A 15,298-nucleotide genomic window follows, 5' to 3' on the forward strand; every position below is an offset into this window, starting at 1 on the left:
TAAAACAATTGGTTGAAGGATTCCATAAATTTGTTTTCGAAAAATCAGCATTAATTGAATAATCCAGAGCATGGTTTGTTTCTACCCTCTATTTCCTCACACAGTACTCATTTTTCTGCCTCGATTTTTTGGAAACAAACCATTTACTAAGATGAATTTAGATTCAGATCGCAAATTGGTTATTACAATGAATTTCGGAATGTGAAAGATTGAACATAGACATTTATTAAGAAATCTTGGACTTGGAAAAAATTAAAGGCGCAGAGGAAAATGTTCAATGTCTCCGACTAATTTTGACAATATTAAGGCAGGCAATTTTAAAGATGTCGAATATTAAAACTTATATAACACATAGACAAATATAATGAGAGAGAGAAGGATTAGTATTTTCCATTTAATTCCACTACTTTATTTGCTTATCCTTGACAGATACGCGTATTTCGTCTACAATGTGCAGACTTCTTCAGTGTCTTGTACTAATACTCGACTGAAGAAAAACATCGCATTTACCGAATATATATTAACACAGGTACATTTTCACTTAGAAACTAGGTAAACTTAAATTTAATTTTCTATAGGAACAGGTACTCCGCTGCTTACTCGTTGATGTGTCCTAGGTAGTAACTTGAAAAGCCATGTGTGTCCGTTTCCTTGATCCCTGTTGAGTAAAGTTTAATTACGTTGTTTGTTGATCTCGAGGCTTTCTGCAACATCCAATTTCCATGGTGTGGATACGGTTCGTAAAATCGTGATGTCCTCCGTCGATAGTTGGTGGTCCTCTGTGAAGATGTGTTCTGCAACCTTTGATTTGAAATCACATGTTAGGCCTTTTTCCTCTTGCTTTTTGGCCTTATTAACCTCCGCTATATGTTCTTTAAATCTAGTTGCTAAAGTTCTTTTGGTTTGTCCTACATATACTTTGTTACAATGATTACAGCTTATTTTATATACACCTGCTTTACCTAAAACATTAACTGGGTCTTTAATGGATCCTAACAATGATTTCAACTGGTTATGTCTACTGGTGAAAACTAAATCTAATTCGAATTGTTTTAACTGTGGTCTTAGCTTACAAGTAATATCTTGATCAAATGGAACGGACACTCGTTTCAATGGTTCAGGTGCTGAGGTGAGGGTTGTAAATAATCTCCTTTGTAGAATTCTCGCTTTTTTTTCGATGATTGCCTGGATTGTGGTCTCCTTGTATCCGTTGAGTCTTGCTGTTTCGAAGATGTACTGTAACTCCTTAACCTTTCCTGTATCGCTGAGTGGAAGAGTCTGCATTCGGTGAATCATGTGGTGAAAGCCGGCCATTTTCTGCTGGAACGAATGGTTGGAAGTATAGGGGATAACTCTTTTTGTGCTTGTTGGTCCACAGCTCTTTTTCCCAGCGTACCGGTCAAGGAAGCGATCAACCATTTGGAGGACTGGCTATTAACACAACGAGAGGATGCAGCATGGAGAAACAAGGTTCGGACGTACCTTAAGCTGACCCGCCTTTGTATGGAAGAGAACTACTTCTCTTTCCGAGGTAACTTCTACAAGCAGACGAAAGGAGCCCCAATGGGAAACCCCCTATCCCCCTTCTTGTGTGAACTTTTCATGGCCAACTTGGAGACAACCCTGAAGGAGAAAGGACTATTACCAAACCGTTAGTGGAGGTTTGTTGACGATATCTTCAGCGTAGTTAAACGGAAAGTTTCTAAGTGAAAATGTACCTGTGTTAATATATATTCGGTAAATGCGATGTTTTTCTTCAGTCGAGTATTAGTACAAGACACTGAAGAAGTCTGCACATTGTAGACGAAATACGCGTATCTGTCAAGGATAAGCAAATAAAGTAGTGGAATTAAATGGAAAATACTAATCCTTCTCTCTCTCATTATACAGGTATTCCACTAAGACGTCCACATTCATCAGGATACATAGACAAATGTTCATAACTCTGGAATCTAGACATCTGTTCTAGATCGTAGTCTAAGAAAAATTCTCATCATCTGGAACGAGGAAAATTTTCTCATTTGGAAAGATCACGAACATAAAACATTTTACATGCGTTTATGATTTAAAATCTTGATCTTGAAACAAGTTGTAGGATTCTGGGATAAATTTAAGTGATATTGATTTTTTTTATGCTGGGAGAACTTGAAAAAGCGATAAGTAATGTTCAAGATGTATGAATGTGCGTTCACAGTCCTAGAAAAAAATAAATACTTCTGAAACATAGAGAAGATTTCATGGACATTAAAAAAATTCTAAAATCTGGGCTTGGAAATTTTTGATTATGGACATGTAAGCAATACAATTTGATGATGATTCCGCTACATGATTTTTCAATTTTTGGACAGATACTAATGCTACCGGACTTCAATAATGTTTTTTTTTCAAATTCAGGTCTGAGAAAAAATTACTACGGCTTGAACAGTATCCCATACCATTTTACAACATCTTGGGCTTGGAAAACTTTCAAAGTGACGAAGTACAAAAACCAGGATATCGGAACCAGAGTGGCCTCCTTTAGCTCAGTCAGTAAGAGCTCAGCTACAATGCAAGTCCGTTGCTTCCAGCGCCTCACCGCCTCAAGAGCAACAACCGGATGGTTCGACTGAAAATCGGATCTGGGTGTACTACCAAAATGTACGAGATATTCGGACAAAAATTGATGATCTATTCCTGGCTGCTGCTGATTGCGAGTATGACGTTATCATCTTGATTGAAACCGGGCTTAACGGTAGCATCAATTCGACTCAGACTTTTGGACCTGGCTACAATGTGTTTCGCTGTGATCGCAGCTTACACAGCAAAAAATAAGCAATATTACATGACATGTAAACCAAAACCATTTTAAAATTACATCACTTTAAACTATGTTTTAATTTAATTTTACATTAAAAATCATGCACATAAAACAAAACATGATAAAGCTCATAAAATTACACGTTTATTCAATTAATCTTCTCTTGCAGTGTAATATCACCACGTGATGTTGAAACTTATCGAACAACATCGGATTTTCAACATTGAGAAAGCTAATATGGCGGACGGACCGATTATTCGATCATTTTTTTTTTCCGCCAGGTCACTTCATTAGTGGAGAATGTCGGAAAAAGTGTATTGTAAGTTTTGTGCGCTCAGTTTTGGTTATGTGAACGATTTATCGTGCATAAGCGCGTCCACAAATAGAAAATGGATGACAGACAAAATATTGATTAAAGCGGTTTTATACAGAGAGCACTTTTAGTTTCGTTTAGAAGATCAAAAAAATAGATATGGAAAAATAGAAAAACATTCTAATATGCGTTCGTGGTTCCTTTTTTCTCCTGACTGATCGTTTTGATGCAGCGGTGGAAGTGTAGGGTACCCAACAAACAATTTGAGTTGATCAACAGCTGAATAAGCAATTTTTTAGCTCAAGAAGCTTGTTTTTGCCTGAATAAGCTCTTATTCAACATTCAATGTTTATTGGGTATGTACTGTGCCGTGAAGGCGGGTTATTCCACCTGGGTAATACTTCCGCGTATTTAAAAATCAGTTCGGTTTTATGCAAATTCGTTCAAAAAACAAAATGCGTGTAATTCTAAATGTCCTGTAAAATTCAAGGTGAGCCCATCCAAAGCCATCCATTTAAAACTCAAGTGATGTTTAATTTTACATGCATGTAAATTTCAAGTCGTGTAAATTTAAAAACCAATTTAATTTTACATGGATTGGATATGCATGCTCTTTTTATTTTCCCCAGCTTGGAGTACTCCTCAGCTTAGAGTGCTGAAGCGTGAGCGTAACGCAGTCCAGAGAAAACTACGTCGTCACAGAACAGCTGACACGAAGCGTGAATTCAAGCGTGCCAGTATCGCTTACATTAAACTTAACAGTGCCTTGTACAAATCACACGTCCTCAGAGTCCAGTGGAATTTGCGGCGTAACCCCGAAATTTTTGGAGCTTTGTCAACAGCTAAAGGAAAGATTCGAGTATACCGGCCAACATGCTACTCGATGGGAAAGAGTCCACTTCTCTTAGCGAAGCGTGTGAGATGTTTGCTGAACACTTTGCATCTGTCTTCGATAAAAATATGACAAGTGACGTTGAAGCTGAGTCTGCTGCCTCTGATACGCCTAGTGACTTAATGGAACTGAGCACATTCGAAGTAACTCGGGATATGGTACTTTCAGCAGCAAGGAGACTGAAAACCTCACTCACCCTGGTCCAGATGGAATTCCGACAGTGGTGTTCTGCCGTTGCTCAGCTGCCTTAGCAGCCATATTTAATGCATCCTTTGAGGAAGGAAAATTCCCAAAATTGTGGAAGCAGTCGTATCTGTTTCTCTTCAAAGCTGGCAATAAACGGGATATTATGAACTTTCGAGGTATACCCAGTCTTTCAGCAACGTCCAAACTGTTTGAGATCATCCTGAGCGCATTTGTCCTGATTCGCTCGAAGAACTACATTTCAACTGACCAGCATGGATTTATTCCCGGTAGATCGGTAGCTACTAATCTTTTGGATTCCGCCAGTAAATGCATCACCGCGATGGAGGATAAGGCACAAGTCGACGTCATATATACTGATCTGGAAGCCGCAATCGACCAGAAGGTTTTGTTATGCAAGCTTTCCCGACTAGGATCGTCTGAGCAACTTAGGTCGTGGTTACATTCCTACTTGACTGGACGAGCGCTTGAAGTACGACTAGGATATTGTGTCTCTTCTACGTTTACCAGCACCTCTGGAGTATCTCAGGGAAGTAACGCCTCGTGTACATGTTTGAGTATGTGTTATCAATCTTCAAATAGCATCCCCTTTCTCTAAGATTTAAAAAAGCAAGCTAGAATCGATCTTGTAAATCATGATTTGTCCAATCTCACTCTATGGATTCAAACTTTCACAAACGAGTTTGGAAACTGTTTGACTGTATCAATAACTATCTTGGCAAATTTCTAACGAAGAATCACTGTGTCGCCTCGACTAAACAGTTACATACTGACCCTACTGACCTGTAGAATTGTCAAATTGGGTTGAATTAACATGGCAGTGCATGATTCGTTGCTAAAGATATCGTCGCTGTCCAGGTTAAGGTATGTGCTTATTAACATAATAACTATAAACTGCTGCTGCCATATTTGTCCTGTATAACTGACATCCACAACTACAACTTTACTGGAGAAAGTATATAGCTATCTATTACTTTTGATTTCGTGCAACCAATCATAGAGCGTGGTCATATATGACTACGCATGTTCGAAAGGGTTAAAGAAAAATAATTTTTATTCCAAAAAATATTTTGAATTGAAATGGGGTAGTTTTTGACGTTGGAGGTTAGAGAGTTTAAAAGCTCTAAAAGTTATCTAAAAGCGACTTTTTTTTGGGAAATTTTAAATAAAAAGATAGAGATCAAAAACACAATTTTTCAAGAACACCCAATGACAGCTCTGAAAAGTTGTTCTAAAATGAAAACGTTAAGAGATGAAAAATATTTCGTCAACAAAGTAGCTTGAACTTATCACAGCTACAATTTTAACCGAGATCAAGTGTCTAAAATAAATCTAAAATAAAACGGTCTAAAGAAGGAGTTTTCAAACCAACAAAAAGTATATTGAAGACACCAAACACCTAAAACTTAAGACAAAAGCACTTCCTGGACCACTGTGCACTGCGGCAACAACATCAACAAATTTTTTTTCAAGGCTGTTTATGCACGCATTCTGCCGTGTCTAATAAAAATCTGCAATCAAAAGCGCATTCATCTAGCAGTCTAGTAAATTACACCTTTTTCCCCTTCGGTGAGCATAATCTTTAAAATTATAGCTAATTTAAGCCCACCCGTAACAAATGAGCAAAAAATGGGTTAAATTAAAAATGGGCCCAGCAAATCAAGACACTGAATCTAAGACAAGCCACAACATAATCGACAAGAATCTCAACTATGGAAATCGAAAATCCCAACGCTTAAATTGCAGACAAAGTAAAAGTGAGCGATTAACTGCCTCGCCAGTACGACCGAAATTAATTTACCTCGAGCAAAAAATAAGAACGATTCAAGTTGTAAGAAGACTGAGAAAAACTAAGTAAATTCGTAGTGTTCCGCTGCGTCGCTCCACCGTGTGGTACAGTGAAGACCGATTCCGCGCGGCAATGAGATCACCGAATGGGAACCAGCTCTTGAGGTAGGTCAGTCTGTTGGGCGACCTACACCACACGGGCTATGGGGTCGATGGTCTTGATGAGCCTACTAATAACCGGTTGCCGTGGTGGTTTTTGTAGGGCAATAGGGGGCACGGTGCCTGCCGTCATGTGATTATCAATCAACGAGCAATGACTTAATTGTTGTGCTGGGGAGGCAGGAACTGATAATGACGAATGCCGCTCTATTTAATCACTTTTGATATACCTATAGGTAGGAAGAATGATGTGGGGTGGGAAAGGAACAACAAGCTCAATGTTTTCAATAATGCTCATACGGATGGAACTCGTTGAATGTTTTACAATAGCTCCCGTTACATACCGTTGCAACTTACGATTTGAACCGAAAAGGTAAAAAAATATTTTGAAATATTGCTTCGTTTCGCTGAGTGCACTTGAATGAAAACTGAATCTTTAAATCATGAATGATCGCTTTTTCAGCAAAGGTCAAGCTGCGCAGATCAAACATGAAAAAGTGCCGGTGTTCTTGTGTGATGTATTTGCCAAAAAAAAAATTAAGTCAAAATGTGGGTCAACGAACCACGAAGGTTCTCAATGCCTGAAGCATCAAGCGGTGAATATTAGTCTAAAAATTTGATGAAAAAACCTCAGGTAAAGACTTCCAACACGAGCCAGATACATAATAGAGGAGAAGAAAACGTTTGCCTTAAGTGCTTTTAACGCAAGTGTCTTTTTCACATTATCACCCACTTATGCGTGCCGTCACGCGAGGTACCGAGGAGAGCGAACACTTGGCAACATTACGAGCAAAAGGTGGCACGTTTTCTCACCAGTCAGTCACCATTAACAACGGAAGAAAACAACACACTGGTATAAGTAATTATTAATGATCATTATATGCTCTATTGTTTGCTTGAAAAAAAAACAATGATATGCGTATGGTTCTGGCTTTAATCGATGGTGTAAGTATAATAAACCTTGAACTAGATTTTATTAACCCTGTGCAGAACTCTAGCAGACAGCTCACCCTAGTAACATTGCAAGTTTTATAGCGGTGTTAAAAAATGCTACAAGTCTAAGTCATGATCTACAGAATCCTCATAAAACCAAAAGTTTGACTTGGGCAGTGTTTCTTTGTATGGCAAATAGCACAAATTCCCTAATAAAAACACAATGAGCACTATAAAACTAAGGTTGATAAGGATACAAGCAGCAGTCCATCTGATAACAAAAGTTGCGAAGACAAGTTTTAGTAAAATTATTATCATGGACCAAAGCAGTAAATTAAGGCTCAAAGGATTGAAATGTGCAAATATAAATAATCCGAGATGCAACGGAAATAAGTTACCAAGGCCATATCGTCAACGATGGTAGAAAAAATACATTCTATGGGATATAGCCACAAAATTGATGAAACGATGAGCATTTGTGAGTCATGCCGTAGCGTGATATCTCATAATAGAAGTCCAGTTATGAAAAAACGCCGATCGGTTGGAAATGAAGTAAATATCCAACCGTCACTTAGTGGGTAGCAGCATAGTGATGATCAAGGTCCATCAACGATTGGCCATCAATCCGTAGATGAGCTGGGTAAGAACAGTCATCCTGATGATTCTATCAACTTTTAACTGCAACCTCCTAATCTGCCCATAATCGCAAGTCAGTCCCATCTGTAAAAAACTGGAAATGAGAAAACGGCGTTCAAAGATTTTACAACTTTTCTGATTTGACACTTTTTTTTGAGGGATAAATTTAAAAATAAACGTACAATGTGATAGAATGCATCTATGTTTACCATAAAATATAGAAAAAAATATCGTGAAATTTTTATTTTATGGCCAAAATCTGAATGGGACTGACTTGCGGTTACATTTAACGTCAAAGAGAAAAATAACCGCAAGTCAGTCTCAATTCTATGACGATGCTGCATTAGTTTAGCACAGTATTGAACAGTAGAAAGATACCATGGTCCCATAGAACGTTATTGAATGTTTCTGGATTTGTTTTGCTGGTTCCAGAGCAAAGGCCGGAACGTATTCCGGTGAGTATGGGTGTTGGCGCGCTCCTTGGCACCAAGGCGGTGAATTCTCCTCGTCAAGGCGGAAAACAAGCAGAATCGAGTCAGTTGGTCGACCAGTCCAGCGAATGCGGTTTCGAAAGCGGCAGAATAAAAGGAGGACAAGTTTTAACTTTTTATCTTTTATTCTCCGATATTAACCGTGTGCAATACAAAAAATAACTCAGCTCATTCACGAATGGGCTGCTTTATTTATACTTATTCACCGATCCGACAACGTACAATGGGAGGAGCGTTGCGCGCTATTCTACGGTTTCTTCTTTTAGGTTGCCTTTGTTGGTGTGCGTCGCTTCTACTGCTGCCGCTGCTTCTGTTGGTGTGCGTCGTTTGGTTTCATTTGGCAGTCTTTCCGGAGCGAACGGTTCGGTCGCGAACATATTCCCCCCAGGCTGGGAAGAATTCACTGAATCGATGTTTTGGTCGTCATTGTCAGCAATCGGAAGGACGGATAATTTGGATACCGCTCGTCTATAGATGGAACCTTCGACGTTGATGTCTACCGCTCGCACCAAATTGTCGGAACCTGGGTAAATCTGGACGACCTTTCCCATCTTCCAACATTGCGGTGGGATATCCTTCTGCTCAAGCAGCACGAGCATACCAGGGCGAATGTTTGGTTGTCTTTGGCGGTTTTTCCCCCTCAGTTGCAGGTTCAACAAGTAGTCCCGGCTCCATTGTCTCCAGAACTGCTCACGGAGGTACTGTAGATACTGCCATCTTGACAGGCGATTGGTTGGTATCTCATTGTAGCTAGGCTCCGGCGTGGCTATCAGAGGACGGCCAATCAAAAAATGGCCAGGTGTCAAAATTTCGTCGTCTGGATCTGGTGTTGAACAGAGAGGCCGGGAATTCATTATAGCCTCCACTTGGCTAAGGACTGTAGCATACTCTTCAAAAGTCAATTTGGCGTTTTTTAGAGTCCTCTTCAGGTGATACTTAGCGGTCTTCACTGCGCTCTCCCAGAGGCCGCCAAAATTAGGAGCTTCCGGTGGGATAAATTTCCAGGAGATCTCTTTTGGCTGGCAGAAGGATGCTATCTCGTCAACGGCATTGCGGCTGCGAAAGAGGAGATATAGATCATGTAATTCGGATTTGGCTCCCTTAAAGTTGGAGCCATTATCTGAAAAGACCTCTCGGCAAATGCCCCGTCGGCTGACGAAGCGCTGAAGTGCAGCTAGGAACGCGGCGGTAGAGATGTCGGAAACTAATTCCAAATGGACAGCTTTCGTTGACATGCAGATAAACACCGCGATGTAGGCCTTGACAATTTTCGGTTTGTGACGACCTTCCTTGACAAATACTGGTCCGGCATAGTCAATGCCAGTTTTCAAAAACGGTTCAGCGGGTGTTACTCGGCAGGGCGGCAGATTTCCCATCAGTTGAATAGAACCTTTAGGCTTCGACCGGAAACATGTGATGCAGCTCCTGGTAATCTTCCTGACGGACGACCTTCCATCCAGCAACCAAAAACGTGATCGGAGAGCGGCCAATAGGGCAGTTGGACCAACATGCAGGTTCTCTTCGTGGTATGTACGGATGATTTGATCGGTGATCGGATGTTTAGGAAGTAATAGTGGATGCTTGGTTTCAAAAGGTAGCAGGGAATGTTGAAGCCTTCCTCCAACGCGCAGCACTCCATCGTTGTAAATCGGATTCAGAGCAGCAATTTTCTTACACGGTTCGTTGGATGTCACACGATGAATTTCGTCACCCAGAGATTCAAGCTGAATGACCCTTACAATCAGCTGTAAAGCCGAGCGTAGTTCTTGGATTGTAGGATGACGTTGGAGGACTCGTTCGTTGCGAGATTTCAGTCGACAGTTACGGATAAATCGCTGGACCAACGCGATTACCCGTTGAAGCTTTCTGAACGAGCTGAACCTAGAAAATACTTCCATCTTCTCCTCGTTAACGACTGGAATGGCGGTTACATTTACCTTTTTCAACTCCGGAAGATCTTCATCTGCGATGTCATCGGGAAGTTCCGACTGGTACTGGGCGGTGCTTAGAAATGTCGGCCCATTCCACCAAAGTTCATTGGTGCTCAGGGCGTGTGGAAATTGACCTCTGGATACTAAATCTGCTGGGTTTTGTTTCGATTTGATGTACTTCCACGTGTAGCCTTCGGTGCTCTTCAAAATCTCTGCTACGCGGTTGCGCACAAACACTTCAAGGGATGATAACGGCTTCCGCAACCAGGCAAGTACCACCTGACTGTCGCACCACAGAACAACTTGCGATACATCTAGTTGAAGGGAGTCCAGCACTTTTACGAGCAGCCGGGCAAGTAGCCGGGCACCGAGTAATTCTTTGCGTGGAATGCTCAATTCAGCTATCGGGGTGACCTTGGACTTGCTGCACAGCATGTTGAGTCGAGCCATACCATTCGGTAGGATACAGCGAATATAAATGACCGCTCCGTAAGCAGCCGCCGAGGCGTCGGAGAAGCCATGGATTTCGATGGTGGTGGCATCAGAAGAAATGGTGCATCGAGGAATCTTGATTTCGCTTACCAGGAGTAGGGCTTCACGGAATTGTTTCCAGGATTGTAGAAGTTCTCCTTCCAACGGGGTATCCCACGGGAGACCGGATCTCCAAATCTTCTGCATGATCATTTTGGCGATAATGGTTACCGGCGTCACAAGACCCAGTGGATCGAACAGTCTGCCAATTTCAGATAACACCGTTCGCTTCGTAGGATGGCTTGCTTCTCGATCGGTTTGATTGGTGCTGAACACAAATTCATCTCGTTGTGGGCTCCAGATCAATCCCAATGTCTTCATAACGTCGATTGAGGTGTTGTCCAGACGTACTAATTTCTCACGGTCGGCTTCTGGAACGTTTTCCAGAACTTCTGTTGTGTTAGAACTCCATTTGTGGACCGGGAATCCACCTCGTTCAAGTAGCTGTTGAATTTGGGTTTGACTTGCGATGGCTTCCTCTACGGTGTTCGCACCTGAGATGACATCATCGACGTAACAATCTAGGCGGATGATTCGTGCAGCGAGTGGAAATGAGTCGCCTTCATCGTCACAGAGCTGTATCAAACATCTGGTCGCCAAGAATGGGGCTGCAGCTGTCCCGTAAGTAACGGTTGTGAGTTCCAGGACACGGAGGGGTTCTTCCGGGCTTGACCGCCAGAAAATTCGTTGGAAACACGCGTGAAGTAGTGCCATGCGTATCTGTCGAAACATTTTTGAAACGTCAGCAGTGAATACTATCCTATATTTCCGAAAACGTAACAGGATACTGAAGATGTCGCTTTGCAGTGTTGCTCCAACTAGAAGAACGTCGTTCAATGACTTCTCGTACCGGGATGCCTTGGCAGAGGCGTCGAAAACAACTCGAATTTTAGTTGTCGAACTCGATGGACGTAGGATGGCTTGATGCGGGAGATAATACACTCGTTGATTGGGAATATCATCGGCTTCGTTCACCTCTTGACAATGCCCCAATGCTTCATACTCATCGATGAATCGACAATACTGTTGCTTTAGCTCCGGATTTTTCTTGAATCTTCGCTCTAACGAAAGGAACCGATGCATGGCCAAGTTTCGGTTGTCTCCTAGCTCGTGCACCGATTCGCGGAATGGCAAACTCACCTCATATCTGCCGGAGCGTTGCGCGCTATTCTACGGTTTCTTCTTTTAGGTTGCCTTTGTTGGTGTGCGTCGCTTCTACTGCTGCCGCTGCTTCTGTTGGTGTGCGTCGTTTGGTTTCATTTGGCAGTCTTTCCGGAGCGAACGGTTCGGTCGCGAACAATGGGTCTTCATCAGACCAGAGCTTTTCATAAACGTGCCAAACCCACCATGCGATAAATCAATTGATTATTCACATAATTCACATGAGAATTCAAAAATAAGATCGATAAGAGTCATTATCAGTGACCAGCACCATGTTGGCCAAACCCGGACATGTTCCGGGTATACCCGAGGAAGTGGTAAATCCTTTTTAAATCAAAATCCATCAAGCGATACATCAAATCACATGAGAATTCAAAGCCATCCATTGGCGGTCAAACTGAGTATCGTAAGAACTATATTGGCCACATCAGGATATGTTCCAGATACCCTAGGGGAAGTGGACAAAATCTGTCTTGAGACAAATCTCATGATGCGATGTGTTGTCTAACATTTCTAACATATTTTTTTCTAATGGGACTGACTTGCGGTTACTTTTCGGTGTGGGACAGTTTGACTTGGTATTGTTTTTCATTTTTCTTAAACAAACCACCTTTTTTCAATAGCACATCTCAAAAAACATAGAAAGATAAACTGAATAATGATGCTAACTCAAAATTGATTAAAATGCAGATGGGACTGACTTGCGATTACCGGCAGAAATTGCAGTTATAAATTTTTTTTATTTTCTTCTTTCCTTCAGATACGGTTCCATCGTTGGAGTCAGTTCCATCAGCAGATGATCTACAACGCTCATAATGGTCCCAAAGCCGTATTTAGGAAGACAAAAATGTTTGCGCTAAAACCGTTGATTTTGAGCATATAGTGTCTTGCGGAAAGTTTCTTCATATTTTTTGGCCAATTTTTTTTATGTTAGTGAAATTAGGGTGGTCCAGAAAATTCGTGAATAGAAAATGTGAACTTTTTTATTATGTGAGATTGACCAGTGCAATGCTGTAGAAAGTTGCAGAACAATCAATTTGCGCACCTTTGCTGAAGCCACCCAACTTCCATCTCTTAAGGTTCATGAGTTATGATTTTTTTAAACAAGCAAGTTAGGGTGGCCCCTGAAAAATTGGTTTTCTATGAATATCTTTTCATACGTTCCTTTCTTGTAAAACAAATGTTCAAAATACTTTTAGAACTTTCAATGACAAATATTGTTGCTCAAGCAACCAAGTTGCTATCTTTTTTTATTGGAAAGTTAAAGGCGAATTTCTTCAAAAAACTGGCATTTTTCAATTGTCAATGTCTCTAAAAGGAGCAAACCGATTTTCAAGTTTTTAATTCCATTTGAAAGATAATTATTTTTTTCATTTGTATTTGTCATTGAAAGTTCTAAAAGTGTATACAACATTTGTTTTACGAGAAATGAACGTATGAAAAGATATTCATAGAAAACCAATTTTTCAGGGGCCACCCTAACTTGCTTGTTTAAAAAAAATCATAACTCATGAACCATAAGAGATGAAAGTTTGGTGGCTTCAGCAAAGGTGCCGCAAGTTGATTGTTCTGCAACTTTCTACAACATTGCACTGGTCTATCTTACATAATAAAAAAGTTCACATTTTAATTCACGAATTGTATGGACCACCCTAATTTCACTAACATAAAAAAATTGGCCAAAAAATATGAAGAAACTTTCCGCAAGACACCATATGCCTAAAACTAACGGTTTTAGCGCAAACATTTTTGTCTTCCTAAATACGGCTTTGGGACCATTGTGCATTGTGTGGTCCTCCTCATTGTTATTCATCAACAGTTCTTTCAGTCGATGTGTCGTCGACTTAGGAAAGCAACCGTTTCGTTATGAACGTGTGAGTGATGACAACGTTTTGCGTTCATTGCTGCAATTGAAGCGCTCTGCCCCCCTTGGCAATACTGCTGTACAATGAAACCACTGGAATCGGTTCCCGTTCTGATTGGATTGCGGAAGATAAAGTGTTTATTGTGTTGTACCTTGTGAATATGGTTTAACGGTGTTTTGTATAGTGAACAAGAATCCTCGGCTCTTTTTTCCCCTTAATTTGTTTTCCGTTGATCTTGTTTTTCGTGCTGAGCACCAATGCTACCGACGCCAGGGAGGCAGCTCCCACACCTGGACCATACCTATCGACCCATCAACTCATGAACCGGGGACCAACGGCTTTACTTCCCTTCCGAAGGAAGACGTGATCAGAGATGTTATGCCTCAGAACATCCCGGCGGTGCCGACTGGGATTTAACCCAGGCCTGCTGGGGTGAGAGGCAATCACGCTTACCACTATACCACCGGCATCGCTTAAATCCTCGGATTTGTAAAGTTAGTTCTATTGAGCCTTATCAAATAAATTAAAAGACAAAACAAAATGTGTCATGAGCAGGCATGGTAAATCATTTACATTCATTTCGTGCAATCATTTACATTCATTTGCCTCTATCTTTTTTCGTCAACAGAATTCCGTAAAATGATGCATGAAGGTTTTGTATGTTTTGATATTAGCTACAACATTTGCCAATGAATCAAATATGTATCTCTTATGCATGATGAACAAGAGCAAACAGAACCCACCTTTGTTTTTACAGTGAATGTAAATTACATTCACTGAAAAATAATAACAAGTTCTGCCCGCTCTAGTTCGTCATGCATAAGAGGTACAGATTTCAGTTACGGACAAAAGTTTTACGTAATATTAAACTCTTTAAAAGTTACAAACATTATTTTACGGAATTCTTTTGATAAAAAAAAGTTAGAGGCAAATGAATGTAAATGAATGCACGAAATGAATGTACATGATTTGTCATGTCTGGTCATGAGTGAGCAATCAGCGATCATAAAATCGCTAATTATGACTCTTTGAAAGAGAATTTGACAAGTTTTATGTATCACACAAACTTTACCTCTTCGTCCTGCATCCTACAAATATAAAATACAATGTTAATATCTCATAATTTCATAATTCCAAATAATGGCATTTTAGCTGTAATGAGCAATCGCAAGCTTGATTTTGAGTAAATTTCTATTGTCTTGTTACCTTATACATGACCAAGACTGTGCGATGTGAGATTCAAGTTCAATGTTTACATGGCTTTGATAGTCGCTCATTTCCAAGCTTGCATCGATTTTTTTTTTTCATTCAATTATCCACACTGAATCAGATGATTTCGGGTATTTCCCAAACCCAACAGACAAATCAAACCACCTGTCGCCATTAATAACTCGCTATTTTTTGCGAACTCCATTATCCGCATGCGAATATAATCATTGAATCACAACGATAAAGTTCAACGTGTACGTTGCTGTAAATTGTGCAAGCGACGAACCCGATTATTTGCTTGATTACATCTACCGCACACTTACCGTCCACTTCACCTTCCTTGGCACACGATTTACTTTGACGAATGAATTAGTGCGAATCAATTTCA

The 15,298-nt window shown here is 40.5% G+C and overlaps 1 protein-coding gene across 1 annotated transcript; it reads right to left on the bottom strand.

The window, feature by feature from the left end:
* Positions 1-8,455: 8,455 nt before the first annotated feature.
* Positions 8,456-11,758, bottom strand: LOC135701861 (uncharacterized). The gene has a single exon (XM_065222800.1). It carries the CDS (start codon positions 11,756-11,758, stop codon positions 8,456-8,458), a length of 3,303 nt encoding a protein of 1,100 aa, XP_065078872.1.
* Positions 11,759-15,298: the final 3,540 nt, after the last annotated feature.

This window comes from Ochlerotatus camptorhynchus, unplaced genomic scaffold (assembly GCF_037179485.1).
Source record: "Ochlerotatus camptorhynchus isolate MF236.1 unplaced genomic scaffold, CSIRO-AGI_Acam_v1.1 ptg000177l, whole genome shotgun sequence".
NCBI lineage: Eukaryota > Metazoa > Arthropoda > Insecta > Diptera > Culicidae > Ochlerotatus > Ochlerotatus camptorhynchus.